Source organism: Dipteris shenzhenensis, chromosome 12, assembly GCF_047967505.1.
Source record: "Dipteris shenzhenensis isolate YYH24624 ecotype China chromosome 12, Dip_SZ_1.0, whole genome shotgun sequence".
NCBI lineage: Eukaryota > Viridiplantae > Streptophyta > Polypodiopsida > Gleicheniales > Dipteridaceae > Dipteris > Dipteris shenzhenensis.
In genome coordinates this window covers 47,511,553-47,539,429 of record NC_141607.1, presented here as the reverse complement: position 1 = coordinate 47,539,429, position 27,877 = coordinate 47,511,553, and the positions used below count along the sequence as shown (strand labels likewise).

At 46.7% G+C, this 27,877-nt stretch overlaps 1 protein-coding gene across 4 annotated transcripts in view; it reads right to left on the bottom strand.

Moving 5' to 3' along the window:
* MAD1 (mitotic checkpoint family protein) overlaps positions 1 to 27,877 on the bottom strand; it is a 161,628-nt gene that overhangs the window by 106,039 nt on the left and 27,712 nt on the right. For 3 of the 4 annotated variants that reach the window (XM_087383168.1, XM_087383169.1, XM_087383171.1), the window contains exon 6: positions 12,740 to 12,865. The exons of the other annotated variant lie outside the window; for it this stretch is intronic. In XM_087383168.1, coding sequence (XP_087239294.1) covers positions 12,740 to 12,865 — 126 coding nt within the window. The remainder of the gene's footprint in view (positions 1 to 12,739; positions 12,866 to 27,877) is intronic. 4 annotated transcript variants of the gene reach the window in all.

Here is a 27,877-nt window from a genome sequence, read left to right as displayed (position 1 = left end):
CCACTTCGCCGGAGTGGCACGAGAGGAGGATGAGACATCGCCATATGCACCCTTACATCAGGATATCCCAAACATTTCAGCCCGCGGCGAAGTCCTCCTTGTTGGGGACTTCAACGCCAGGACGAGCACGCGCCAGCCACCACTCCTAGACTTCCGAGACGACTCTATCATGCTACCAGACATGGACCTAGACGGAGCAAGTATGACCAGAACCTCATCGGACCGACACGGACCTGTTACACCACATGGACACGCGCTCCTTGATCTGGGCAGGATGCATGATCTCATCATCTACAGCGGGCATGACCTATGGCCCTCCTCAGGTGGCCTTACTTGCTTCCCACACGGGGGGGGCAGCTAGTGTAGTAGATTACATCATGGGATCCCCTACTTTCACTTCATGTATCACCAACTTTACCGTAGCACCACTCCCTCCAGGAGCTGATCACACATACCTATTCTTCACTATCGCCACCCCACGCTTAGCCACACCACACACCACATAGGAAGGACGACACCTACCACGACATACACTTTGATCACAGCCTCTCACTGGCCTACTCTGGACGCCTAAACAAACTCCTAACCTACATCGATCACATACCAATGATAGAGGACCGTGCTGCCCTGTAGTCGCACACTCCTAATCTTTCCCCACACCACATGGTCCACTAGACCACCACCTCTTGGTTCTGTACCTTGCAACAATTGGTACGATGCAAAATGCAAGGCTTATCGCCGACACCTCCGACTTGAAACCAAATGTCACCTCTCGAACACACCAGACACGGTACGCAAGCACCGACGTCTCGTACGTCGGAAGAAGCAGGCATTTCTTCGTCAAAATGAGGAGGAGCTGCTGCACATCTTGTACAACAACTCCTCTAAGCATTTTTGGCGGAGATTCCTTGAGTGTAGGTCTCCATCACCCCTCACCGACACGAGAGTCTGGCACACGTATGTACACCATCTTTATGATGTCCCACACCAGCCCACTACAGATCTCATACACACACGTCGCCCCACAACTTGCTCGTTGTTCACCAGAGGGGGAGTCAAGGACACGACATTGAAACTGCACAATGGCCCAGCTAAGGATCACGAGGGGCTATGCACTGAGTTTATCGCATATGGGATCGACACGTTAGCCCCGATCCTAGCAAAGCTATTCAATGACGCTGTTTGCCTTGGCTTCCCCCTCACCTGGACACTCAACACCATCACCCCCATCCACAAGGCAGGGAATCCCATGGACCCGAATAACTACAGGACTATCATGATTGGACATGTGATGTCCAAGATCTACGCGACTGTATTGGATGCGTCGGTTAACCTATTCGCAGAGATGAGAGGGCTCAAAGCAGAGGGTCAGGCCGATTTCAGGCGAGACCATGGGACTATGGATCACATACTCACACTCAGGAGTGTCATTGAGGAAGCCAGATCACGGAAGGAGAGTGTATATTGCTGCTTTGTGGATTTCCGCAAAGCCTTTGACACAGTACCTCGAGCTCGTCTCATCACATGCCTACAGACACTGGGATTTGATAGTCTCAAGGCCGAGTTCGGACAGGCGCAGGTTGGATAGATGAGATCTTGAGTACCATAGGAGTCAAACAGGGTTGTCCCTTATCATCGACCATGTTTGGCCTCTACATCGATGAGCTTCAGACTTTCATGGGGGCGTTCGGAGGGACTGGTTGCTCACTTGCCGGGATCATCATCAGGATTCTTCTTTATGCAGATGACGTGGCAATCTTGTCGTCCACACCCGAGGGGCTTCAGCAACACCTGGATGCACTCCAGGCTTTTTGTTTATCCCATGATTTGGAGGTCAACCTTGGCAAGACCAAGCTCATGATCTTTAACACCTCTCGAGCAAACATGCAACGCAAGCAAATAACTTTTACTTTGGGTCACCAATTGAGATCGTATCCTCATACACTTACTTGGGGGTCATCTTCTTCGGCCCGATCTTCACGATAAGACCAGCGATGCACGCCAGACTGAGCAGGGGATACGCCTCACTGGCTTGTCTAGAGAGACAATGCTTTCACTCCCACTTCCAGGAACCTTGGACCAAGGCTCTTCCAGCTGGTATGTATGGCAGCCCTTGTTGGGGGCCTGACATGTCAGAGGTAGAGTGGACACGGGTGGAGCACCTGCAGATCCTCATGCTCTCACGGATGATCCGAGGGAAACCATCTGTACCACATCACATCATTCAGGCCGAGTTTGGTGCTTCTCCACTCCAGCTAGATGCAGCCTTTCAGACCATTATATATCTACACCGGGTTAGATCATATGGGGACTACACATGAGGGAGACAGAGGTTGCCATGGTTCGCTCTCGATTCCTCCATGAGGTTGGCAACAGAGGGAGATGAGCGATGCTGGTATGCACGGACTCACAGCTGGTTTGTGAGACTAGGGTTTCACAACCATAGGATACCTCCTTTTCAGTACAGTTTAGATGCCCCTCCAGTACTCCCACCCACCATCCCGATCGAGCCACACCCCAACCAGGTCATTCGTGATGATCTCTTATAGCTACACACCTTTAGCACCTGGTTGGAGCCAAGGGAGCTTCCAGTGAAGCTGAGTTTCTACGGAGATTACTGTCTTCGTATTACGGAGGAGTGATTCATCACACCACCGCGGTACACTGAGCTTCATATGCCTCACTCACTACGGATTTCCATCGGACAGTTTCGGGTATCATCACACCGCCTCTGCATAGAGAGGGGCAGAGCAGAGGGGATTCCTAGGGAGCATCGCTTATGCATATTGTGCGACTGTCGAGAGGTCGAGTCGGAGGAGCATTTTATTTTCAGGTGCCCAGTGTACTACGAGATCCGAGGTCGCTACCACTGCCTCTTCAGAGACAGCTCTGAGCTCCTTTCCAAATTCCTCGCCTACCCAGATCAGAGATGCCTCGCGGCCTTCATTCACGAGGGGGTCCGACACAGAGTGTACTTACTCAGGCGACAGGGCTTGGCCACATCATCAGACACCTCTCAGAGCAGGATCACAGAGTTCTTCTCATCAAGTGACATTGATCGTCTAGTCTCTAGCCGCAGACGTGACAGAGACCCCGACCCGACGACCGCAGCACAACACACGAGACATCGAGGGGACACACAGATCACTCTGGGGGACCTCCTGTCATTGTTAAGACCCGGGATACGTCCCACGGGAGTCACAATGGCTCTGGTCTTGCGTCGAGCCTCGTCCAGGAGACCGAGACGTACAACACCTCTTGACGGGCACCAGCGTCCCATCACCGGCTATGCACCAGCTAGGGCGACATGACATACGGAGGATTCCACTCCGCTCCAGTCCTTTTCTTTTCATTGTTACATCCAGATGTATTTGATTTGATTATGTATGATCAGACTTAGGATTCAGCATGGGTGATGATGCTCGTTTCAGTAGCTCCATCCTTACTGTGATTTGTATCAAGTTTTCTTTCAGTCTCATAGACCCATCGGTCTTCCGAAGACTCTAATAAAATTTCTTTCTTTCTCCTTCGCTCTGCACCGCTGCACTTCTCACATGGTATCAGAGCCTAAGGCTGGCCAAAAGACCTCAGAGCTGTGCAAAGGAGAACTCAGCAAGCTTGGGAAGCTATTCATAGTGGAAGATACGGGCAACTGTTGATAAGCTTTGAAGGGTGTTTTCAGATCGAAGGGGTAGTTTGGGTGAAGGCCGGACGCTCGGATGTTCAAGGAAGCATTTTTTTTCCTCAGACCCTAGTGTTGTCCCAGATCTACCTTGAACAAAAAAAAAGCCTTCGAATGTCCGAGATGGCCTCTCTCAGCCCCACTGGTGGCAGGCCATGGAACTGTAGTTGGATTCCTCACTAGTTCGTATCCTCAAAGACACAAAGCCTTCGAGTGTCCGAGATGGCCTCTCTCAGCCCCACTGGAAGCAGGCCATGGAACTGTAGTTGGATTCCATTGAGCGGAATGACACCTAGGAGTTGGTACCCCGCCCGCAACGACGTTTTGTTATTGGTGTCAAATGGGTCTACAAGACCAAGTATTCCTCTAATGGCACTGTGGATAAGCACAAAGCCCAACTTGTGGCCAAAGGATACTCTCAATACCCTCGGATTGAGTATGATGACACGTTTGCTCCTACTGCCAAGATGGCCACCCTTCGTACAATCCTCGCAGTTGCAGCTCATGGCAGTGGCCCATCTATCAAATGGATGTTAAATCTGCATTTCTCAATGGTGATTTGAAGGAAGAGATCTATGTGGAGCAACCGCCTGGTTTCCCAAGACTAAAGGAATGGTTTACAGGCTCCAAAAATCTTTGTATGGACTTAAGCAGGCTCCTTGAGCTTGGAATCAGAAGATTGATGAGTTCTTTGTTCGCAAGCATTTCAGGCCGATCCCAACCTGTACATTTACCGTCAAGGAAGACTTCTTTCCCTCATCATCCTGTATGTCGATCTGTTCATTACAGGAAGTCATACTGCCCACATTGTTGAGACCAAGGCAACTCTCTCTCAGGCCTTTGAGATGACAGATCTTGATGTTCTACACTTCTTCCTGGGACTGGAGATTTCACAGCGACCGAAGGATTACTTTGTGTCACAGAAATGTTATACTCATGAGCTTTTGGACGCTTTTCATATGTCCGATTGTCGTGCCATTTTTTCACCTATGGACCCTAGTCTGAAGTTGACAAGTATGATCCCACTGATGCCAGCAAGTAACGTAAGTTAATTGGATCTTTGATTTGGCTCCTCAATACCACTCTAGATCTATGTTATTCCATTTGTCTTCTCAGCTCTTTCATGTAAACACTAAGAAGACTCATTGGGACTCTGGTCTTCGAATTCTTCGGTATTTGCAGGGGTCTCGCAATCGTGGGTTGTTCTATCAGTCCACACAACATTCCAGGATCCAGCTTTCAGGTTGGAGTGACTCTGACTAGGGAGGTGATTCCAACTCTCGCCTTTCCACCGCTGGATACTGTTTCAATCTCGGCTCTCACTTGGAGCAAAAAGACTGACAGTTGCTCTCTCTTCTACTAAGGCAGCGTATCGTGCTGTATGTCCTACTACTTGTGAGGCAGTATGGCTCCGTCACCTACTTAGAGAGATTGGGTTTCCACAAACAGCCCCGACATTCATCCACAGTGACAATTAGAGTTGTATTGCTCTGGCCAGGAATCCGGTGTTTCATGCTTATTGAGATCCAGTACCGCTATGTCTGGGAGAAGGTTCTTGACGACCTAATCCAGTTGACGTATTGCAAGATGGAGGACAACAAGGCGGACCTCTTCACCAAGCCCTTGGAGCAACAGCTACTTAGTGATCATTCCAGCTCTCTCCGAAAGATTGATCCAAGATCTGAATAAGAAAGAAAGGAAGATGTATTAACGTCTACAAGAGGCCTCGCGGACCTATGAGACAAAGTACAAGCCAAAAAGTAACTCATGCAAGCCACCGGGGGCTGAAGCAAAGGGTTCACTAAGACCCTTGTTGAAAGCTTAAAAGCTAAAGTGCTAAACTAGTAAATCAAGTGTCCAAATACTAGAGTGACGAAAGCAAAAGCAAAATAACAGAGAAGTATCAGGTGCTCAGAGCTAGCACTCCTAGTACATGCTCAGGTTCCGTATATCCAGGTAACCTAGAGGCTCTCTGATGAGATGTCAGGAGTTCTCATATCTCTGCCTGTCTAGCTGTCTTGTGATGTGGGGGAAGGTGTGTCTCCTCAATCTCTGGATCCAGCGGGCTACGTCAAGGGTCATGCCTCGTCTCTGGAGGTCGCCTCTAAGAAGGACTGAGATAGACCGGACCTCGATCGTACGTGCTCTGGTCCCTCTCCGTGTCGCACATGGAGTGTGTGTCCCTCATCTGGCAGCATCGTGGTGGACACTCCCACTGCTAATCCATGATGCTCTCATCTCATCAAGCTCCTCTCCCTCAGCCACACTGCAACGGACTTAGATGCATAGAAGTTTGTAACAAAAGTCTGTGATCTGTCGATCTCTCTGACCTGTGGCATCAATCCATATGCTGCTCTCTGGTCTGTCGCATCAATGTGTCTCTCCTCATCGCATCTCGATCAAGTAGAGCCCAACACATACCTGATCGTGAAAATGGACTAGCCGTGTGAGTGGACCAAAGCCATGCCCCTCCTGAAAGAGGTAGCGATGTCGTCCCCGAATCTCATAATAGACTGGACAGACACATAGAAAATGCTCCTCCATCTGGCATAGTGTGCAAGTCCTCTACTCTCCGGGTATGCCTGCAGCTCTCCCTGCATCAATCCGCAGCTGATGTGATGACTCGCAATTGATCGATGGTGACCCTCAGTGTATGTGAGACTCTCCTGTCCTCGAGATACTGAGGTCTGATGACAAGACCGTGCTCTGAGACCCTCAGGAAGTGATCATGGTAGAACTGGATCATCTTGGTGGAGAACTCCTCTCCCCCCCAAGCCCTAGATGTATGGAGGTCCAACCATATAATACGGTTGATCTCATCTCATGGAATCATCTCGGGTGGTGCGTCCAAACTTGTACTGAAAGGAGGGAAGTCTATCCGTCTGAATGCCGTGACTGCTAAACCACGTGGATATCCGTGCGTACCATGCCATATCAACACCGCTCTCTGCTTGTCGCCTGGAGGACTCTAATGCTGACCTCGGTGATCTCTATTGGGGTAAGGCCCAAACTATGTGGAGGAATGTCACTGTCTGAAAGATGGCATCAACCTGGAGAGGGGTCATGGCGAACTATGCCTGTATAATCTGATGGGGAACTGAGGGTTTACTCCGAATCATCTTGGATCCCATGATCACTGTAGCCTCTCAAATCTCTTCCACTCTATCGCTGAAATCACTCCCCCAGAAAGGTGTTGCATAGATGGCAGTCGGTCTCACCGACGTGTCAAAAAGCCAAGCCTTCGTCGGGGGTCCTAGAAGTGTGCCTGGATGCATCGCCTCTCTAGTCAGGCCAGAGCACCCCGTCCTCCTGTGAGTCGTGCCCTACCCGCATGGATCATCGTGAAACCTGATCCGGTGAACACTATCCCCAAATATGTGTAAGACTGCACTATCTCCACAAGCTCGCCATGGTATGTGAAGCTATGGGGACGGGGCACTGCTTGCGAGGTGTTGAAGATCATAACCTTGGTTTTCCCAAGGTTAACTGTCAAGTCTCTCTCTCTGCAGAACATCTCCAGAGCCTCTAGATGTTTCTGCAGTCCCTCTGTTGAGGATGATATGAGGACTATGTCATCCGTGTACATCAATATCTGCACCATCAAGTCAACCAGAAGTGAGCCCTCTCCACCTAGGCAATCCACAAAAGAAGGGATCTCATCAATATAGAGCCCGAAAAGAGTCGGTGATAGGGCCTTGTTTCACTCTTATAGTGCTCTCAACCCAGTCTGATAGGCCTCCTGGGGGGCGTACCCTCCCTCTGATAGACTCATACACACTCATGACCTCCCAAAATCATGATTTGTGGGAGCTGCAACTCCTGTAACCTCTTGATCAAGCGAGAGCATGGGACAATATCAAATGCCTTACGGAAGTCTATGAAGCAAGTGTAGACTTTTTGATGCCTTGACTTCGCCTCCTCAATAATAGCCCTCAGGGTGAAAATGTGATCTAGGGTGGAGTGTTGTCTCCGAAAACCCACCTGCCGAAGTGCATGCTGCTCGTGACCCTCTGTGTGATTGTTAATCTCCCTCTCTAGTACCGACCCATATCTCTTAGCCAAAGTGTAGCCAATCATAAGAGTGCAGTAGTTCCTAGTGTCCATGGAATCACCTGCCTTGTGTATCAGTACTATGTTGGTGGTGCTTCAGGTAGGTGGGAAGCCATGGTATACGGCATGGTTGAACAGCTGTACTAAGATCAGGGTCAGGATCTGTTGCCCATGCGCAAAATGCTCAATGTGTAGCCCCTCATGATCTGGTGATCGCTAGTTATGGAGCCGGAGAAGGGCAGCTCGTACATTCTGCGAAGTAAACAAATAACACGTAGTGGGTCTCAGCATAGACAACATCTCAGAACCTAGGGCATCATATATATGATTGCGGGATCTGTGATGGGGATGGGCGACTTCCCCTCTGACAAGAGCCCCCATCCCGTAGTAGGGTCTCCTCCGCAAAAGGAGCAGATCACCTCATCCATCCTGTGCATGAGGAAAGCCCGCTTCTTACGCCGTGTCACTGGGCGTGAGATCTGTTGTGACTCTAGTGAAGTCCAGTGTCCCAGTGCTCGCTCACGTGTAAGGTGAGCTCTCATCTCTCTGCACTCATCATCGAACCAGGGGTTTTGGGGCATCTTCCCATCTGGAACACGTGCAGATTGTGTCGTGGTAAAGGATCTAGTGGCAACATCCTATATCACCGATATAAGGGTGTTTGATGCGTGTGCGAGGTCCATCCCCTCTCCAAGTAATACTAGAAGCTCAAAAGCCAGGTGGCTCACGTACACCGAGTCAAGAGCACGGTCGAAATGGATCTGAACGCGAGATGGCTAGCGGGGCAACCGATATACAGAAGGTAAGATATGAGTGGTCGACTGCAAGTGGAGGATGAGGCACAGTAAAATCATGTATCCGTGGGGCAAAGGCTAGTGGACGGAGCAGGTAGTCTACCGTGCTACTCCCCCCTCCATGTGGGAAATAAGTGAGCCCGTCAAATGATGGCTATCTTCGGAGACCGCTATAGATGATCAAGTCATGTAAAGCCCCTAACTCTAGTAGATGCCTCCCATATGCTGTCACTGATGCACCTGCATCTGACGTCCATCCCCTCTCCAAGTAGTACTAGAAGCTCAAAAGCCAGGTGGCTCATGTACACCGAGTCAAGAACACAATCGAAATGGATCTGAACGTGAGTGGGTGGCGGGGGGGCCCTCCTCATGGCTAGCGTGGCAACCAATATACAGAAGGTAAGATATGACTGGTCGGCTGCGAGTGGAGGAGGAGGCACAGTAAAATCATGTATCCATGGGGCAAAGGCTAGTGGACGGAGCAGGTAGTCTACCGTGCTACTCCCCCCTCCATGTGGGAAACAAGTGAGCTCGCCAAATGATGGCCATCTTCGGAGACCGCTATAGATGATCAAGTCATGTAAAGCCCCTAACTCTAGTAGATGCCTCCCATATCTGTCACTGATGCACCTGCATCTGCTGACTGCCTCACGAACCCCAACTATGCTGCATCTATCTCTGGTACTGAGGGAATCCTCATCGAAATCTAACAGCTATTCCCAATACATGCATTGAAAGGAGGTGTTAGAGTTCATCTCATGTCTCCTTGAGTGAGGGCCTTGGTTGTGGGTCTACCCACCCATGTGAGGGAGACTGAGGACCTTGCTTCTGAGTTTGCCCACCCCAGAGAGATAGAGGGGGTTTACCATGGAGGTCTACATGTTTCCAGGCCTTGGGCATGGCTGTCTGCACTTGTTTCAAGGTGACGGAGGGGCTGCCATCTGTGCGGAGCTGTGCGTGGGTCTACAAGCCTGTTCCGGCCCTGCCAAAGGCACACTAAGGGACACATATAGCCCGCCTTGGGTCTACCACCAAGCCGCACGTGTACGCCTGGTTGGAACCCTCGTTTGCGGCCGCCTAGGAGATAGCCCTACAACCGACCTGCTGGTCGGTCTGTACAAGCTGAGTCGACCTCCCTAGTCGGCTACCTACTCCCCCCTCAGTCAGTTGGTTGGGGCAAGGGGTGACCCTATAAATAGGGCCCTCTCTCTCCCTTTTTTCTTATCTCAATGCACAGTTGTGCAGCCACCAATGGAGGGCTTTTCTCCAACATTAGAGGGGGTTTTTTCTCGAGATCCTGTGCAGTCTCTCTTGTTCTCCGGTTCTCTCTTGCCAATGTTTGTTGTTTTCTCTCCTTCTTCGCTCCGCACCACTGCACTTCTCACACAAAGTGACCCCACAGATTCAGATCTTGCTATATGCAGATGATGTGGTACTCTTATCGTCCTCAGCAGAGGGCCTCCAGAGGTACTTAGATGCACTACAGTATTTTTGTGAGTCACATGACCTGAAGGTCAACCTTGGCAAAACCAAGGTTATGATCTTCAATACATCTCAGGTCGCTATGCATCGGGAGCAGTTGACCTTTTGATAGATCACCAGTTGAGATTGTATCATCATACACATATTTAGGGGTAATCTTCTCCGGGCCTATTTTCACCATGAGATCGGCGATGCAGGCTCGCTTGGGCAAAGGGCACGTGTCATTGGCCAGACTAGAGAGGCAGTGTTCCGTTCACACTTTCAAGACTCCGGACCAAGTGCTTACTTTTAATTCCTTGGTCCCCGACCAGCAGGGATGTACGACAGCCCTTGCTCGGGCCCATATCTGTCAGATTCAGAGTGGGCTCGTGTGGAGCGACTACAGGTACTCATGTTATCACGGATGATTTGCAGTAAGCCATCAGTTCCTCACCAGATTGTCCGGCTGAGTTTGGTTCATCTCCATTGCAGCTCGACGCAGCATTTCAAGTCACCACCTACTTATACCAAGTCAAGGCATCTGGAGATCGGACCTCGGGACGCAGCAAACTACCATGGCTAGCATTGTCCTCCTCTATGGCTCTATTGAATGCAGGTGATCAGAGGTGTTGGTATGCACACACAGTGAGGTGGTTTGGGCGATTGGAGCCCCACATGGATAGACTTCCTCCCTTCCAATACAGCATTGATGCACCATTCTCCCCACTACGGTATCACAAGGTCAACCAGGTCACACATGAGCATCTCTTGCAACTGCATACCTTCCGACCTGTTTGAAACCGAGTGAGCTCTTCGTGAAGCTCAGCTTCTACAGAGATCGATGTTTACACATCTCAAATGAGGGGTTTAGTGACCCACCGGGATATACGCGGATTCATCTGCCCCCCTTGCTGAGGATCTCTATTGGGCAGTTTCGAGTCTCTTCACATAGACTCTGTACTGAGAGTGGTGGAGTAGAGGCTTTATCCAGGGAGAGACATATATGCACATTATGTAGCCTACAGGAGGTTGAGTCTGAGGGGCATTTCATTTTTTGATGCCCACTTTGCTCTGAGATCCGAGGTCGCCTTTACTGTCTATTCAGAGATAGCTCCGGATTGTTATCGCGGTTCCTCTCCTTTCCAAATCAACGATGCTTGGCCGCATTCAACCATGAGGTAGTCAAACATCATGAGCGCCTACTTCAATCACAAAGACAGGAGGAGCATGCCCTAGTAGACTCTTCTCAAAGCAAGATCACCGAGTTCTTCCAACTAGATCATATACAAGCTCCCACTCCACAGTCCCTAGACACGATCGAGAACCCAGATCCAGTGACACGATAGCTTCAGCGGAGGGTCGACACACAGATCATGCTTGGCGACATTCCCTCCTTGTTCAAAGTACGAGCGCGACAGGCAGGGGTGACAATCACACTTGTCAGACGTAGAGCTGTGACCATGGACAACGCAGGACTACGCCCGCATGCTACCGACAGCATTCTATCTCTTGTGTTCTGCTCTAGCTCCCCCACCCTTGATGAGGGGGGATAGAGTGGACCACAGTTGTGACTTTGGTGTATATCTCACTTCGTGTTCAGATGACAGACTATCTGATGATGTTTATGATGTTAGTGATGATGGAGATGATTATTAGTCTAATATGACTATGTAGTTATATATATATATATATATATATATATGACTATGTAGAATTTATCCTTTGTTTTTCTGTATGGGTGTTTATGCTCATTAGTAGCTCCACCCTGTCAGCTTGCTTGTATCAGGTTTTTCAGTCTCATAGACCCATCAGTCTTGCGAAGACTTTAATAAACTTTCATTCTTTCTTTCTCTCTCTGAGCCCTGAGTGCATGACACTGACCGCCTGCTACGCTTCTGTTACTTTTCTACTCTAGTGTTTTGCTTTGCTCACTAGCTGAGCATGTTAGCATGTTAGCTTTTGCTTTCAGTTTTTCAGTTTTTCAGTTCTCAGTTCTCAGTTCTCAGCAAGGATCTTAGTGAACCCTTTGCTTCAGCCCTCAATGGCTTGTATGAGGTACTTCTTGTGTTCGCACTTTGTCTCATAGGCCCACAAGGCCTCTCGCAGACGTTAACATATCTTTCTTTCTTTTGTTTCTCATAGGCCCACAAGGCCTCCTGAAGACGTTAATACATCTCTCTCTCTCTCTCTCTCTCTCTCTCTCTCTCTCTCTCTCTCTATATATATATATATATATACTCTTTCAGATTGCTTGTATCAGGTTTTTCACAGTCTCATCGACCCATCGGTCTTCCGAAGACTTTAATTAACTTTCTTTCTTTCTTTCTTTCTTTCTTTCTCTCCCTCATAGGCGCGGGAGGCCTCCCGAAGACGTTAATCTCTCTCTCTCTCTCTCTCTCTCTCTCTCTCTCTCTCTCTCTCATGGGTCGATTTCAGGCCCCCAGAGGACGATAATAATAGTTTCTTTCTTTCTTTCTCTCTCTCTCTCTCTCTCTCTCTCACTCTCTCTCTCTCTCTAAAAAGCCAATCGTACGCAGCCATATCAAAGAATGCCAGTATGCTGGATGATTTTCAGAAAAGCATCGGTGCACAACTGAGTATCTAGCTCGCACATGCAAGCATCTTCAAGCATGCTTGCCAAAGTGTGTGCATGCAAGCATAATTTTGAATTGAGATCAGAATTACAACGTGAACTAATGAACTCCACAGACTGAAACACATTTCAAACAAATTTGGGGTCCTTTTATCTTACAAAAAGCTTCATTTCAGCCGTAACATGTTTAAGCATCAATTCCAGTTCCTGCTGATCCTGTGAAGAAGTAGGGGACGTGTTGGTTTCCATAAGCTTCCGTTCAAGGTCACGCTTTTCATTCAAGCTCTGAAGAAAACAGAGGTAAAGCTCAGCAACTAAACTTCAAAACGCAGAGACAAATGCTTTAGTGTGAAAATAAAACTTTTGATACTCTGTACAACGCACATTCAACAATACAAACCTTCCTGCGTAAGTTCTGGGAAAAACCAATGCACCACCATATTTTAGGCAATTCTTTAAGCAAGTCAAGGAAACATATCAAGCAGTTTATAATCATTCAGCCCCTTCCTACATTATAGAACATGCCTCCACTTGTTTCCCTATTTTTTCATCCTCCAATTTGTTGGGGTTAAGGCCCTGTGCCACCTCATATACACCTTTTTATTACAGGTTACAGTGTGAACACGGTTCACTCTGAACTGGTTCCACTCTAATGCCTATCCTAATATACTCTTGAGGGTTGTGGTGTGCCCTCGCTTCTCGATTCACACCCACCACTCTTGTGGTCTTAGTCTTACTCTCCTCCACTTGCTTCCGCTTCAACTGGTATCAGAGCCAGGTTCATGAACTCTATCCTGCGTCCTCCCTAACCGATTCTGAGAGCTTCAACCGCGTCTTAACGACTCAAGCCTTGCACCGAAGAAGCTCGATGATTTGAACTCCTCGTTCGTGAGGTCCGCAAAGCGGGTGAGGCCCAGGGTATAGGAAGAGCCCTTCTGGTTATGCTGATGAATGTGCTGCAAGTTCTGTTTGAAGATTTTGAAGCGTCTTTCCTTCTCCGGAGCCCTATCAGCCGCGTAGTGCTTGCCATGCTTTCTGTTCCAGGCGTCAAATAGCGCGGAGAGCCTGCTCTCTGACTCGAGGTCTTCAGGGGAGTAAGGCAAGTGATCGGCTGCCGCAAGTGCTACTGCGCAGCAGAGCAACACACAGAGAAAGAGCGCCGTAGCCGGTCTGGTCTTCACTGTCTACGCTACAGTAGTGGATCCCCGGTCTAAAGAGAACGTCTACAGCATTGCTCCTCTTTGTTGGAGCAAACTATCTCATGGCTGGCCCATTCGACGGAGGTTCGATGAACCCCGTGCTTTCTTTTGGCCCGGCATTGGTCAGCTGGAATTGGGAGCACCACTGGATATTCTGGGCAGAAACTTGAGGATTGGGTGCACATCGTGGTGCATTCTCGGAATTTGGAGAAATTGCATGCAAGAAATTTGGGGCTTTTGACGCTAGAGTGCTTGTACGCACTTGTGGGTGCCTATTTGACGAAATTTCTCTTCAATAGACGCCAAAACAAAGGGCTTTTGCTCAAATTGGTGTCATTGGCCATTGTAGACAGTTTTGGAAGGGGATTTACATGTCTATGTGTCAAATGCAGTGACAAAAGAGGAGATTTTGCAATCAGGTCCTTTTTTGGGTAAATGCTTCTTATTGTGGACAGCACATTTGTACACTCTTGGAGAGTGTGAAAACTCAGTTCAGTTCTGAGTTTAGCCTTGTGACAGTGTTCATATGCCTATTTAAGGTGGGAGAGTTTGCCCAAACACCTGCTAAACAATCTGGGATATTTGTGTCAGTTGATCATTCATTCTACAGTGACATTTGGTCACTTGTCAAGGCTCGGGGTGTGACAGTTTTGTACAAGTGCAGGCCAATTTTGGAAGAGATTTGGGGATTTTTTAGAGTTTCTTTTTTACTGTTTTTTTTACAGTTTTGGAGAGTGGACAACATTGCATTAAGTCACAGCACGTGACTTTGAGGCTCTCTGTGCCTTAGGTTTATTTATTTGCTTCTACTTGGGCTTATCATTATGTCTTCAAGCAACGAAGGCAACTATTGGAACATCGAGAAGTTGGAGGGGAATGCAAATTTCTCTTATTGGAAGAACCAAATATATAATGTGTTGGTCCAGAAAGATCAAAATATGCCTATCAAGTATAAAGGGATCAAGCCCGATGAAGTTAGTGACCTTCAATGGGAAACCATGAATGAGAAGGCCAAGAGTACCATTCTTTTGACCATCTCAAAGAAGATCTACTTCAATGTAGAGAATGAAGCCACCGCTTACAGCATATGGAAAAAACTTGAGTCCCTTTTCGAGAGTCAGAGTGCAGCTAGTAAAGTGTTTTGGTTGAAGAGGCTTATGAAACTAAGCATGAAAGAGGGGACAGCCCTCTCACTTCACCTCAATGAGTTTCACTCTATATTCAGCCAACTCACAAATCAGAAAATGAATTTTGATGATGAGGTGAAGGGCATTTTTCTCTTGAGTACCCTCCCTGACAGTTGGGATACTTTTGCTACAGCGATAAGCAATTCAGCCCCTGCTTTCACAGGATTGTCATGCCAAGATGTGGAAAGCGCTCTTCTGCAGGAAGAGGTGAGGCGTAAGAATAGCAGTGAAAATAAGAATGCAAGTGCATTGGCTGTGGGCAGAGGTAGGCAGCAAAATAGAGGGGGAAACCAAAATAAAGGGAAATCTCGCAGTCAGTCCCGTCCTCGGAAGGACCTTGAATGCCACTACTGCCATAAGAAGGGGCATATTAAAAGGGACTGTTTTCAGCTGAAAAACAAAGGCAAGGATAAGGAAAGAAAAGAAGAGGACAAAGATGCGAAAAGAGATGCCAAAGACACCAAGGGCAAGGCTAAACTTGAGGAGCTCAATGCAGTGATTAGCAGTGATGAAGATAATGACGATGTTATACTTGTTGCCTCCTCTGGTGATAGTTCTTTTCTTGTGGCCAATGATGGCTCATATGCACAGGATTGGCTATTAGACTCGGGTGCATCCTATCATGTTACTCCTCATGAGCAGTGGTTTGCTTCGTATGATGCAGGGAAGAAAGGATGCGTGAAACTTGGGAATGATTATGCCTGTGACGTTGTTGGTATTGGGGATGTGCATCTAAAATTCCCAAATGGTTCTGAATTTGTATTGCACAATGTGAGACATGTGCCACAACTCAGGAAGAGCTTGATATCCACTGGGCAGCTTGATGATGCAGGGTATCTCACCCAATTTGGTCATTCTATATGGAAGGTGCTTGAGGGAAATATGGTTGTGGCCAAGGGCTGCAAATCAAGCACCTTGTATCCATTGTATGTTGAGGGTGTTGATGCTAATGTAATCCATGTGACCGAGCAGCCACACACTTCATTGTGGCATAGCCGGTTGGGCCATATAAGCCAGAAAGGAATGAAAGTATTGTCTTCTTTGGGTTACTTGCCGAGACTTAATATTTCTGATTTTTCAGCATGTGATCATTGTATTTATGGCAAACATAAGCAATCAGCCCATAAAAAGGCTGGAAATGTTAAGCAAGAAGTCCTAACTTTGGTACATACAGATGTATGTGAAATGCCCAACCTTTCTTTGGGCAGTGCCAAGTATTTTGTCACTTTTATTGATGATGCATCTAGGAAGATATGGGTCTATCCCATTAAGCATAAGAGTGATGTGTTCAAAGTCTTCAAGACTTGGTTGGCACTTGTTGAGAATCAGACAGGAAAGAAGCTTAAATGCCTCAGGTCTGATAATGGAGGGGAATACCTCTCAAGGGAATTTACTACATTTTGTGATGAGAAGGGGATAAAGAGGGAGTTGCCCGCTCCCTACAATCCTCCACAAAATGGCGTGGCTGAAAGGGCAAATAGGACCATTCAAGAGAGGACTCTTAGCATGCTCTCACAAGCAGGATTGACCCATGGTTTTTGGGCAGAAGCTGTTAAGACAGCAGTACATCTCATCAATAGGTCACCCAACAGGGCCTTGGATTTGAAGGTACCTGAGGAGGTGTGGTCCGGAAAGCCACCCTCTTACAAACATCTCAGGGTGTTTGGCTGCCAGGCCTTTATGCATATCAGAAGGGAAATACGCAGCAAATTAGACCCAAAGTCACGCAAGTGTATCTTTCTTGGGTATGGTGACAATGGAGAGATGGGTTACAGGTTGTGGGACCCTGAATCTCAAAAGATTGTGAGGAGCAATGATGTGATTTTTCGAGAAGATAGGATGCAAAAACAGCCTATCAATACCATTGGAGTGAGAAGAGTCATTTTTGAGGAGGAAGGACCTCCAGCACAACCACAAAATGCCAATCAAAATGCTGTCCAAAATGGTCAAAATCAGCAGCCACCTCGGGCTTTTAATGCTCCATATTATCCTCCACAGGAAGAACCACAAATGCAGCCTGAGATTCAGCAAGATGTGCTTCCAGAGCAGGCTGTACAGCCCCAAAATATGCAGGAACAGCAAGTAAATCAGCCACCTAATCAAGATGGTTGGGTTAGGCGGAGCACCAGGGTGTCCCGGATGCCTGACAGGTTTGTTCCAGGGGTGAATGCACTTGATGATTACATCATGGTGACAGATTGTGGTGAGCCCTCGTGCTTTAAAGAAGCCATGAAGAGGGAGGACGCAAAGAATTGGCAGAAAGCCATGATTTCAGAAATGCAATCTCTTGAGAAGAATCAGACATGGAATCTAGTGCAATTGCCTGCAGGCCAGAAAGTCCTACCATGCAAATGGGTTTATAGGTTGAAGATCACTCCAGGGGATGCTAAGCCCAAGTACAAAGCAAGATTAGTTGCTAAGGGGTTCAAGCAAGAAAAGGGAGTTGACTTTGATGAAATCTTTTCTCCTGTAGTCAAAATGACTACATTGAGGACTGTTTTAGCTTTGGTTGCTTGTCAGGACAAGGATCTTGTCCAAATGGACGTGAAGACGGCCTTCCTTCATGGAGACGTTCACGAGGATATTTATATGCAGCAACCAGAGGGATATCAAGTCAAGGGAAAAGAAGGGCTTGTATGCAAATTGCAGAAGAGTCTCTATGGGCTCAAGCAGGCACCCAGAGAGTGGTATCACAAGTTTGATGCTTTCATGAAAGCACAAGGATTCAGACGGTCTGATCATGATCATTGTCTCTACACTAAGAAGACAAGAGATGGTAGTCTTCTTATACTCATTCTTTATGTGGATGATATGCTTATTGCTGGGAAGTCATCTATTGATATGAATGCTTTGAAGGCAAAACTGCACAAAACCTTCGACATGAAGGATCTTGGTGATGCAAATCACATTCTTGGTATGCGGATTGTGAGGAACAGGTCAAAGGGTTTACTCTATCTTTCTCAAAAGGAGTACATTGGCAAAGTCCTGGAGAGGTTCAATATGGATAAGGGGAAGGCTTTGAGCACACCCTTGCCTCCATATTTGAAACTCAGCCAAAAGGACAACCCTCAATCAAATGATGAAAGGGCTCATATGGCCAAGGTTCCTTATGCTTCTGCATGTGGCAGTCTGATGTATGCCATGGTTGCTACTAGACCAGATATTGCTTTTGCAGTGGGAGTGGTCAGTACATATATGGCTAACCCCGGTAAGAGGCATTGGGAGGCTATTAAGGGTATATTGAGATACCTTAAGGGGTCTCAAGATGTGTGCATATGTTTTGGCAAGCAAGATGCAGAAGTGCATGGATACACAGATTCAGATTATGCAGGGCATGCAGACAATCGTAAGTCCACCATGGGCTACGTGTTTACTTTCACAGGTGGTGCTATTTCATGGATATCCAGGTTACAGAGATGCACAGCATTGTCTACAACGGAGGCAGAGTATATTGCAGCCACTGAGGCTTGCAAGGAGGCCATATGGCTTTCACGTCTAGTGGGAGACTTGGGTTTTTTAGGGGATATTCCTTCTTTGCATTGTGATAGCCAGAGTGCTATTATGTTGGCAAAGAATCCGGTCTTTCATCAGAAGACCAAGCACATTGATGTTAAGTACCACTTTATTCGTGAGGTATTGCATGACAAGTTAGAACTTGTCAAAATCCATACTGATGATAACCCTGCGGATCTTTTCACCAAGATCTTGCCAGCAGAGCAGTTTGCACATTGCAGGACACTGATGGGTGTTGGATAGGCCCTGTATCACATTTTGGCCTTGTACATTCTATATGTACTTGCTGTAATTTCTGTTTTTTTTAAGGCACATTGCCTTCAGGTGGGAGGTTGTTGGGGTTAAGGCCCTTTGCCACCTCATATACACCTTTTTATTACAGGTTACAGTGTGAACACGGTTCACTCTGAACTGGTTCCACCCTAATGCCTATCCTAATATACTCTTGAGGGTTGTGGTGTGCCCTCGCTTCTCGATTCACACCCACCACTCTTGTGGTCTTAGTCTTACTCTCCTCCACTTGCTTCCGCTTCACAATTTTCATCCGCCTGCATTTTATTCATACAATGGGCAACCTTCTTCTAATTATTGGATGTTCATGGTTCTCTTCCCTTTCTCCAAAGCGAGGTCCTCTCATGCACAGGTTCAGTATGACTAATATGACAGCTCTTGTGAGATGCCACAGTAAGCTTTGCTCATATTCCCTCCTTGTTCCTATGTCTCTTCACAAATCGCAATTTTGCTTAGAATAATCAGATATTGAGAGAATGGAACAATCGAGCCTCATTTAACTGCCTGACCAGAAAAGGTAAGTGGAATCGTTGTAGTCAATAGAAAAGAAGGCGGCACAATCTGCATGGGTGGATTAACAAGACCTCAAAGTGCAGCAGCATATATTCATTTGTCTCTTCATAGATGCTAGAAATGGTGGATGCATATCGCATCTACTCATTTATAGATGGCAATACTGACTACACCCAGCATGGTGCAATAGCACCAGTCCAAATCATACTCCAAGGATATATTCTAGCATTATAGATATGCATATTCTACACAGATTGGTAAGGGATCCCATATTTACAATGCTTAGGGACCACATGAGATGGATCACTACAACTTTTATTTGACCTGGAATACTGTCACTTAATGCTATTCTTTAAGGACAGTGTAATCCATTCATGGATTTTGGGTGCTGTCATTGATGTTTCATCATAAGTTATGTCGACACACTTGCGTTTCTTACTAACCTCTTAGGGCAAGCTAGATATTTTGGCAAAAAAGATAAGGGCAGCACAAATAAGGCAACTGACTCTTTTTGCAATCCTCCTTAAGAAGAGATTTTGCGTAATGCAATTGATGCGATGTTGACAAAACTTGGAGCAGAAGGTAGATTTTGATGAAGGAAACAAGGCAGATTAGGAGAAGGGAATAGATTTAGCAAAACCATGAGAGGAAGTGGGAGTGGGAGTGGGAGTGGGAGTGGGAGTGGGAGACAGACACACAGACAAAAGGAGAGAGAGAGAGAGATGAAGGAGGGATGGAGAGAGTGAGAGCTTGAGAGAGTGAGAGAGTCGAAAGCTTAGAAGCTGTAGTTGCAAAATAGAGTGTAAAAGAGTACAACACAAAGTAGAGTTGATAAGGTTTTGTCATAGTGACAAAACCTTAGTAGTCACTAACCATAGTTAGTGAACTAACTGCAGTTAGGGGGAAAAACCTCTAAATGAGGGAAAAGTGCCCCTAACTAACTTATTATATTACATTGGTCACTGCTGAATTTTATCTATAATTCCAACACCCCCCTGCAGTGCCAATGTCATGTACAAGGCTGATCAATCACCAAACGGATATAAGTTCAAGGCACTGCGAAATGCCTCGAACTTCTCACGTGGTAGTGCTTTGGTGAAAATATCTGCAACGTTGTCATGTGTGGACACAAAGATCATACTGATCTCTCCTGCATGCAACTTCTCTCTGACGTAGTGATAGTGAACCTCAATGTGCTTCGTGCGAGCATGAAACACTGGATTCTTTGCCACTGCAATGGCACTCTGGCTATCAGTGAGAATTGGAGAAGGACCCTCCAAAGACAGATGAAGATCAGCAAATAAACGTCTCAGCCAGACACATTCAACTGTTGCTGTGAAAGCTGCCCTGTACTCAGCTTCACATGATGAGGTAGCCACTATAGATTGTTTCTTGCTCAGCCATGAAATGCAAGATTTTCCCAAAAAGAAACAATTGCCACTAGTGGACTGCCTAGTGTCATAATCACCAGCCCAATCTGAATCACTGTAGGCATGCATCTGCAAGTCACCCCCCCTGGGAAATAGTAAGCCAAAAGACTTGGTGCCTTGCAAATAACGGAAGATGCGCTTAACTGCCTGCCAATGCATAATTTTGGGGCTGTGCATGTACCTGCTCACCTGAGATACTGCAAACTGAATATCAGACCTAGTATTGCAGAGATATATGAGGCATCCAACAGCTTGACTGTAAAGTGTGGCATCAACTGATTCTCCTGCATCATGCATTGTGAGTTTCAGCCCCGGTTCCATAGGAGTAGATATGGGCTTACACTCTTGCATGTTAAATCTGTCCAAAAGTTTCTGAACATACTTGGACTGAGACATAACAGTGCCACGTCTCTCATGAGAGAACTGGATCCCCAAATAAAAGTGAAGCAGCCCCAAATCTGACATATCAAAGTGGGTCTGCAAATCAGTTTTGAAATCTGCAATTTTGTCGTCATTGGACCCTGTGAGCAGTAAGTCATCAACATAAAGAAGGATGACTAATATTTCCCCCCCATCCATCTTGATGTAGAGGGTGCTCTCAGTAGGACTATTGTGCAGCCCCTTGCTGGTCAAAAAGGCATGTATCTTGGCATACCATGCACGAGGGGCCTGTTTCAGCCCATATAAAGCTTTATTAAGCTTGCAGACTTGAAGTGCATTTGCTGTAATTCCAAAACCCGGAGGTGGTTTGACATACACCTCTTCCAGCAAGTCCCCATTTAAGAAGGCTGTTTTGATGTCCAACTGATGAACATTCCACTCAAAATGTGCAGCCATTGCAATTACTGATCGGATGGTAGTCATCCGGGATGTAGGAGCAAAAGTCTCCTCATAATCTATGCCCTTTTTCTGAGCATATCCTTTAGCAACCAGCCTGGCTTTATATCTGTCAATGGAGCCATCTGGCTTCCGTTTGACTTTAAATACCCATCGTGTGCCAATAGCATGTTTACCCTGTGGCAAGTCCACAACATCCCAAGTCTGATTTTTTGCAATGGACTGCAACTCATCGTGCATGGCATTCATCCAATGCACATGACCTTGTGCCTCTTCAAATGTGGCAGGCTCCTCTTCATCAAGGAGAGTACCTGCATATGCTGATTCCACTGAATTAGCACCTTCCATGTGCCTTGCTGCACTGCGAGTCCTGCCAGGTAACGGAGCATCAAGTTTACTCTCCCGGAGAGTCTGTAACAGCCAGTTTGGGACTGTTTTTGCTGCATGTATGTCTGCAATTTCTTGCTGTACCACTTGTTCCACTTCCTGTGGAGGAGGCATGACATCCCTTGGCGGAACTGAAGCATTTGAAGGTTGCTGTAAATTCTGATTTGGATCAGAAAAATCAGCAGGGGAACCCAAAGCAATGGGTAGCAACCCTTGAAAGACATCTTCTGAAGGTGAAGGCATTTGAAAATCAGCCTGAGTGTAAGCTGAATTTTCAGAAAATATCACATCTCTACTTACAATGATTTTGCGTGTAGCAGGATTGTAGAGACGATACCCCTTGCTTTCTGCACTGTATCCAACAAATATGCATTTGATGGCTTTATCTGACAATTTGTGCCTAAATTCAACTGGCACATGTGCATAGGCAAGGCATCCAAAGACTCGGAAGTGATCCACTGAAGGCTTCCTGTCATTCCAGACCTCAAAAGGAGTTTTTGTTTTTAAAGCCTTAGTGGGAGCCCTGTTCAAAATGTAATTAGCACACATCAAACCCTCTAACCAGAATTTATGAGGCATGTGTTTGCTTTTCAGCATACATCTGTCCATCTCCATGAGGGTTCTATTTTTCCTCTCAGCTTTGCCATTTTGCTGAGGGGTCAGCCTGACTGTGAGCTGATGCACAATACCCTTTTGTTTGAGAAAAGCATCAAATTCTGTAGATAGGTATTCCCCACCTCTATCCGTGCGTAATGTCTGTATCTTGAGCCCTGTTTCATTTTCAACCATGGCTGAAAAGTGTTTAAACACTGTGAACACTTCAGATTTCTTTTTCAACCCATAAACCCAAGTAAAATTGGAGTAGTCATCAATAAATGTGACAAAGTAGAGATGACCACCCAATGAAGGAGTCCTCATGGGACCACAGACATCACTGTGTATAAGCTGCAATTTGCGAACAGCTTTAACTGAACCATCCTTCTTGAAGGGAAATCTATGCATTTTACCTAAAATGCACCCTTCACAGGCATGTGGAGGAGGTATCTCAAGAGGTGGCAATGCATCAACCATTGAAAATTTCTGAAGTGTCATTAAGCTGTTGTAATGCATGTGGCCATATCTGGCATGCCATAATTCTGCATTTTGCATGGCAACTGTAGGGGTAGAAATTGCCAAAGCATGAGCTGCTCTTTTCTGAAAAATATCAAGCTGAAAAAGCCCACGCAGCAGAGTACCAGATAACATTAAGGCATAGTTAGCTTCCCTGTCCCGGACAGCACATTTGTCATCCTCAAAGATGACCTGAAATCCATCTCTGTTAAGAGTGGACACTGAAAGGAGATTTTTGGTTATGCCAGGCACATATAAGACATTAGAAAGTCTGAAAATTGAGCCATCAATTGCAGTGAGCTCAACTTCTCCTGTGCCACGTACTGAATATGAGGAGTTGTTGGCACAAGTGACTTTCTTACCAACAGGGGGTGGATGCAAGGAAGTAAAAAGACACTTCCTTGAAGTGATGTGCTTGGATGCACCGCTGTCAAAATACCATGTGTTCAGTGTTTCATCAACACTGAAAGCAGATGCATCTGAGGGAGAGTCAAAACTGCAAGTCAAAAATGCATATGTATCATCACTGCAAGAAGCTGTACTATCCCGAGCATTTGGAACAGCCAACCTAGAATCAGAGATGCAAGATAAAAAGGCATAATCTTGACCAACAAAGTTGGCTGCAGCATCCCCACTGTCAGATGCACAAGGGGCTGAATCTGAAACAGCCATTCCTGAGCTGTTTTTCTTTTCCTTTGCAATCCTTTTCCTGCATTCTGCTATGTGATGACCTGGCTTTTTGCAGTAGTGACAAAAACCCTTCTTTTTGGGCTTGCTTGCATCACTTTTAGCCTTTTGTGAAGGCTGTCCTGACCCACTGGAAGGCTGATTTGCTGCTGTTTTTGCCTGTCCCTTTGTTTTTGATTTGAATTTTGAGAGCATGGCTTGTTCACCTGCACGTGAAGCCAAATTTTTCCTGGTCTGCTCTTCCTGAAGCAGGAGTCCTATCAGCTCATGAAAAGAAAGAGGATTTGCACCCCCCCTCAATGATAAATTCAGCGAAGTATGAAAGCTAAGATAAGACTCAGGAAGAGAATTCAGAGTGGTTGTAATCATCTCTGAATCAGGAATAATTTCATCTATGTTTAACAACTGCTCTCTGAGATCCTGTAGCTTAGTGAGGTGGGCTGACATGGAGTCACCCTCCTCCATATGTGTATTGCTCAACTCTCTTTTTAAAAAAGATACCCTGGCATCATTCCGTGCTGCATACATGCTTTCCAAAATATCCCACGCTGCCCTGGAGGTCTTACACGACCGGATATGCGGAATGATTGATCTTTTCACTGAAAGAGAGATGCAAGACAAGGCTAAGGCATCCCGTGAATCCCATCTCTTTTGCTCAGGAGTATTGACTGTAGCTGCACCAACAACTTGTCCTGCAGCTGCAACTTGTGCACGACCTCTTCCACCTCCTTGGTGAGGAGGGGTAGCAGGTGCAATATCTGCTGGTCGGATTTCATCCCCATTGACATAATCCCATAAATTGCGAGAAATCAGAATATTACGTACCATGAAACTCCAGAGGGAGTAGTTGGTACCATCCAATTTGTCTTCCTGTGAAAGACCACCGAACTGAAACTCATTCTGATTTTGATGGGCCATATCTGAAAAAGAGATTGAAGCAGATACAAAGCTGAATTCCCTTACTGGGAATAAAATGCACAACTCCCAAAAACCACACCCAAGCACGGGCTGTATATGCAACTTAGATTTCTGCACTTGAGCTGTCAGAAATCTGTCCAAGCATAAAACACTCTCCAAAATCTGCCAAAAGTGTTCCAAACACTCCAAGAAACGCAGTATGTACTGAATACTCCAAAAGATGCTCTCCCAACACAAAAGCCCCAATTTGTGGCTAGAAATTGCAGCCAGAAAGGGGTTAGAATGTTAAAAACCCCAAATCTGCAATTTTAAGACAAAAGCCCCAAATTTTAGACTATATTTCCAATTTTTCTCCAGATGTAGCTCCAAAATTGCACAATGATTGCAATGGCTGCAATATGCAAAAATGCCCCAAATGTACTCCAAAACAACTGCACCAAACTGTATTTTTCTACAAGAGAAGCCTGTCAAAGAACACCTGCTGTACTGAAGCAGATTCAGTACGGATGTACTGTACTGAAGACAGTACGGAAGTGCCGTACAGTTTGTACGGCACTGTACGGCTGGTACGTCGACGACAGGTACAGATGTTATTGCAATGTACGGATGGCGATGTACGGTGCGGTACAAACGGCGCTGTACGGAAGCAGGTGACGCAACGTACGGAGCTGGTACGGAGCAGTACGGCTGCAGGTACGGAGCTGGTACGGCGAAGTACGGAGCTGGTACGGCGAAGTACGACAGCAGATGACGAACAGTTTCGGAGCTGGTACAGCGATGTACGATCAGCAGGTATGTACGGCCGTCGATGCGTCAGGATGCCGTACAGTCGTACGGACTGTACGGTCAGATTGGAGCGGACTGGAGCTGTAGGCTAGGCGCTGGTATGAAGGAGGAGCAGAGGGCACAAAGGCCTAGAACCTGCTCTGATACCAAATGAAGGAGATGGAGAGAGTGAGAACTTGAGAGAGTGAGAGAGTCGAAAGCTTAGAAGCTGTAGTTGCAAAATAGAGTGTAAAAGAGTACAACACAAAGTAGAGTTGATAAGGTTTTGTCATAGTGACAAAACCTTAGTAGTCACTAACCATAGTTAGTGAACTAACTGCAGTTAGGGGGAAAAACCTCTAAATGAGGGAAAAGTGCCCCTAACTAACTTATTATATTACATTGGGCACTGCTGAATTTTATCTATAATTCCAACAAGAGAGAGAAGAACAAAGATGTATTAACGTCCGCGGGAGGCCTCGCGGGCCTATGGGACAAAGTGTGCAAAAAAGATAGACTCATACAAGCCTCAGTGGGGCTGGAGCAAAAGGCGCGCGCAGACCTTGCTAGAGATTATTAATGTCTTTGGAAGACCGAGCGGTCTATGAGACTGTAAGAAACCTGATACAAGAAGCTGAAAGGGTGGAGCTACTGGAGAGAGAGAGAAAGAGAGAGATTACCGTCTAATGGAGGCCTTGCAGGCCTATGAGACCAAGTACAAAGCCAAAGCTATCCCATACAAGCCCACTGTGGGTTCGCTATGGCCCTTGTGCTGAGTACTAAACTAAATAGAAACCAAAACACAAAACTAGTAACTCAAGGTCCAAATACATAGCCCCATGCAAGGGAAGCTCTCCTATGAGCTGTAAATATGTCTCGTGTCTGTGTCCGCCAAGTCGTCTCTCTCAACGATGGGTGGCGTGGTCTCTTGTTTGATTTCTTTGCTGGGCTTTCACTTGTGCTACCACAAGAACTTGGCATGTTGACTTTCAAATAAACACAATGTTTATAAGAAAAAGATGAAGAACATAATGAAAACAAGCTCACTAGTCAACTACAAGCTTCCATCAACAGACTGAGAATGGAGGATGCAATTCGACCAAATGAGAGTAGCTCTTTGAGGGCTTTGGCTGCACAATGAAAGGTATACTACTAGAGAAGACCCAATACCAAGCTTGAGCAAAATGGCACGTCACATCACCCGGGGCGGCAGCACCATCATCAACTGAGAAAACAATGTTTTCTTCTAAACTAACTGGTTTTTCTGCGTTTGCTCCTTGCTCATCCGATGTGCCATGTCAATGGTGACTCCTTTGATCAGGCGGTCCCCTCCGAATATAGATGTGATGGCTTGAACCTCCATCGTATCTCCTCTAGTCCGCCTCTACATCTCTAGCTGCGTCTCTTCTCATCATCATCTCATCCGACTAGCCCACCAAGCCTCATATCATCCATCTCCTCCTCATCAACTCCACTCTGTCCAGGGGCAGAAGAGAAAGAAAAGAAAGAAAGTTAGTCTTCAGAAGACAGATAGGTCTATGAGAGATCCCTGCTGGGCAGACCAAGGAGTCAAAAAGCAACCCTTTGGTCCGTGGATCCTGAAAGTGAGAGCTGAAGCACTGCCTCTCTGGTCTAGCCAATGAAGCATATCCTCTGCTCAAGCGTTCATGCATCGCGGGTCTCATAGTGAAGATGGGTCCGAAAAAGACGACCCCCAGATAGTGTATGATGAAACTACCTCAACAAGGGACCCCTCAAATGTGAAATGCTCATCGCGCATGACGACTCGAGATGTATAGAAGATCGTAAGCTTGGTTTTACCCAAGTTAACCTTCAAATCATGAGACTCACAAAAGGACTGTAGTGCATCAAGGTGTCTCTGGAGCCCCTCTGCTGAGGAAGACGAGAGCCACGTCATCTACATAAAGTAATATCCAAATCAGCGTGCCCGCGAGAGAGCAATCTACCCCACCCTGTGCCTGCATCACTGTCTCGAGCTCATCGATGTCGGGGCTAAACAAGGTAGGTGATAATGGGCACCCTTGTTTGACCCGAATAGTGCTCATGATCTCATCTGTCCATCCAGACCCTGTCCGGACTCTGTCTAAAACTCGCTCATAAAGTGCCATGACAGCCGAAATGATCTCCTGGTCCTAACCCAAATCCTGTAGGCGTCATATGAGACGGCCTCTTGGAACGGTGTCAAATGCTTTGCGGAAGTCCACAAAGCAACAGTAAACCCTCTGCTTCCGTGCCCTCGTCTCCTCGATGATATATCTAAGCGCGAGAATGTGGTCCATGGTCCCATCATCCAGCCTGAAACCGGCATGTCACGCTGCTCTGAGTCCTCGACACTCCGCAAATCTGCTGACCCCCGAATCAAGTACTGATGCATAAATCTTGGAGAGAGAGAGAGAGAGAGAGAGAGAGAGAGAGAAAGAAAGAAAGAAATTTTATTAG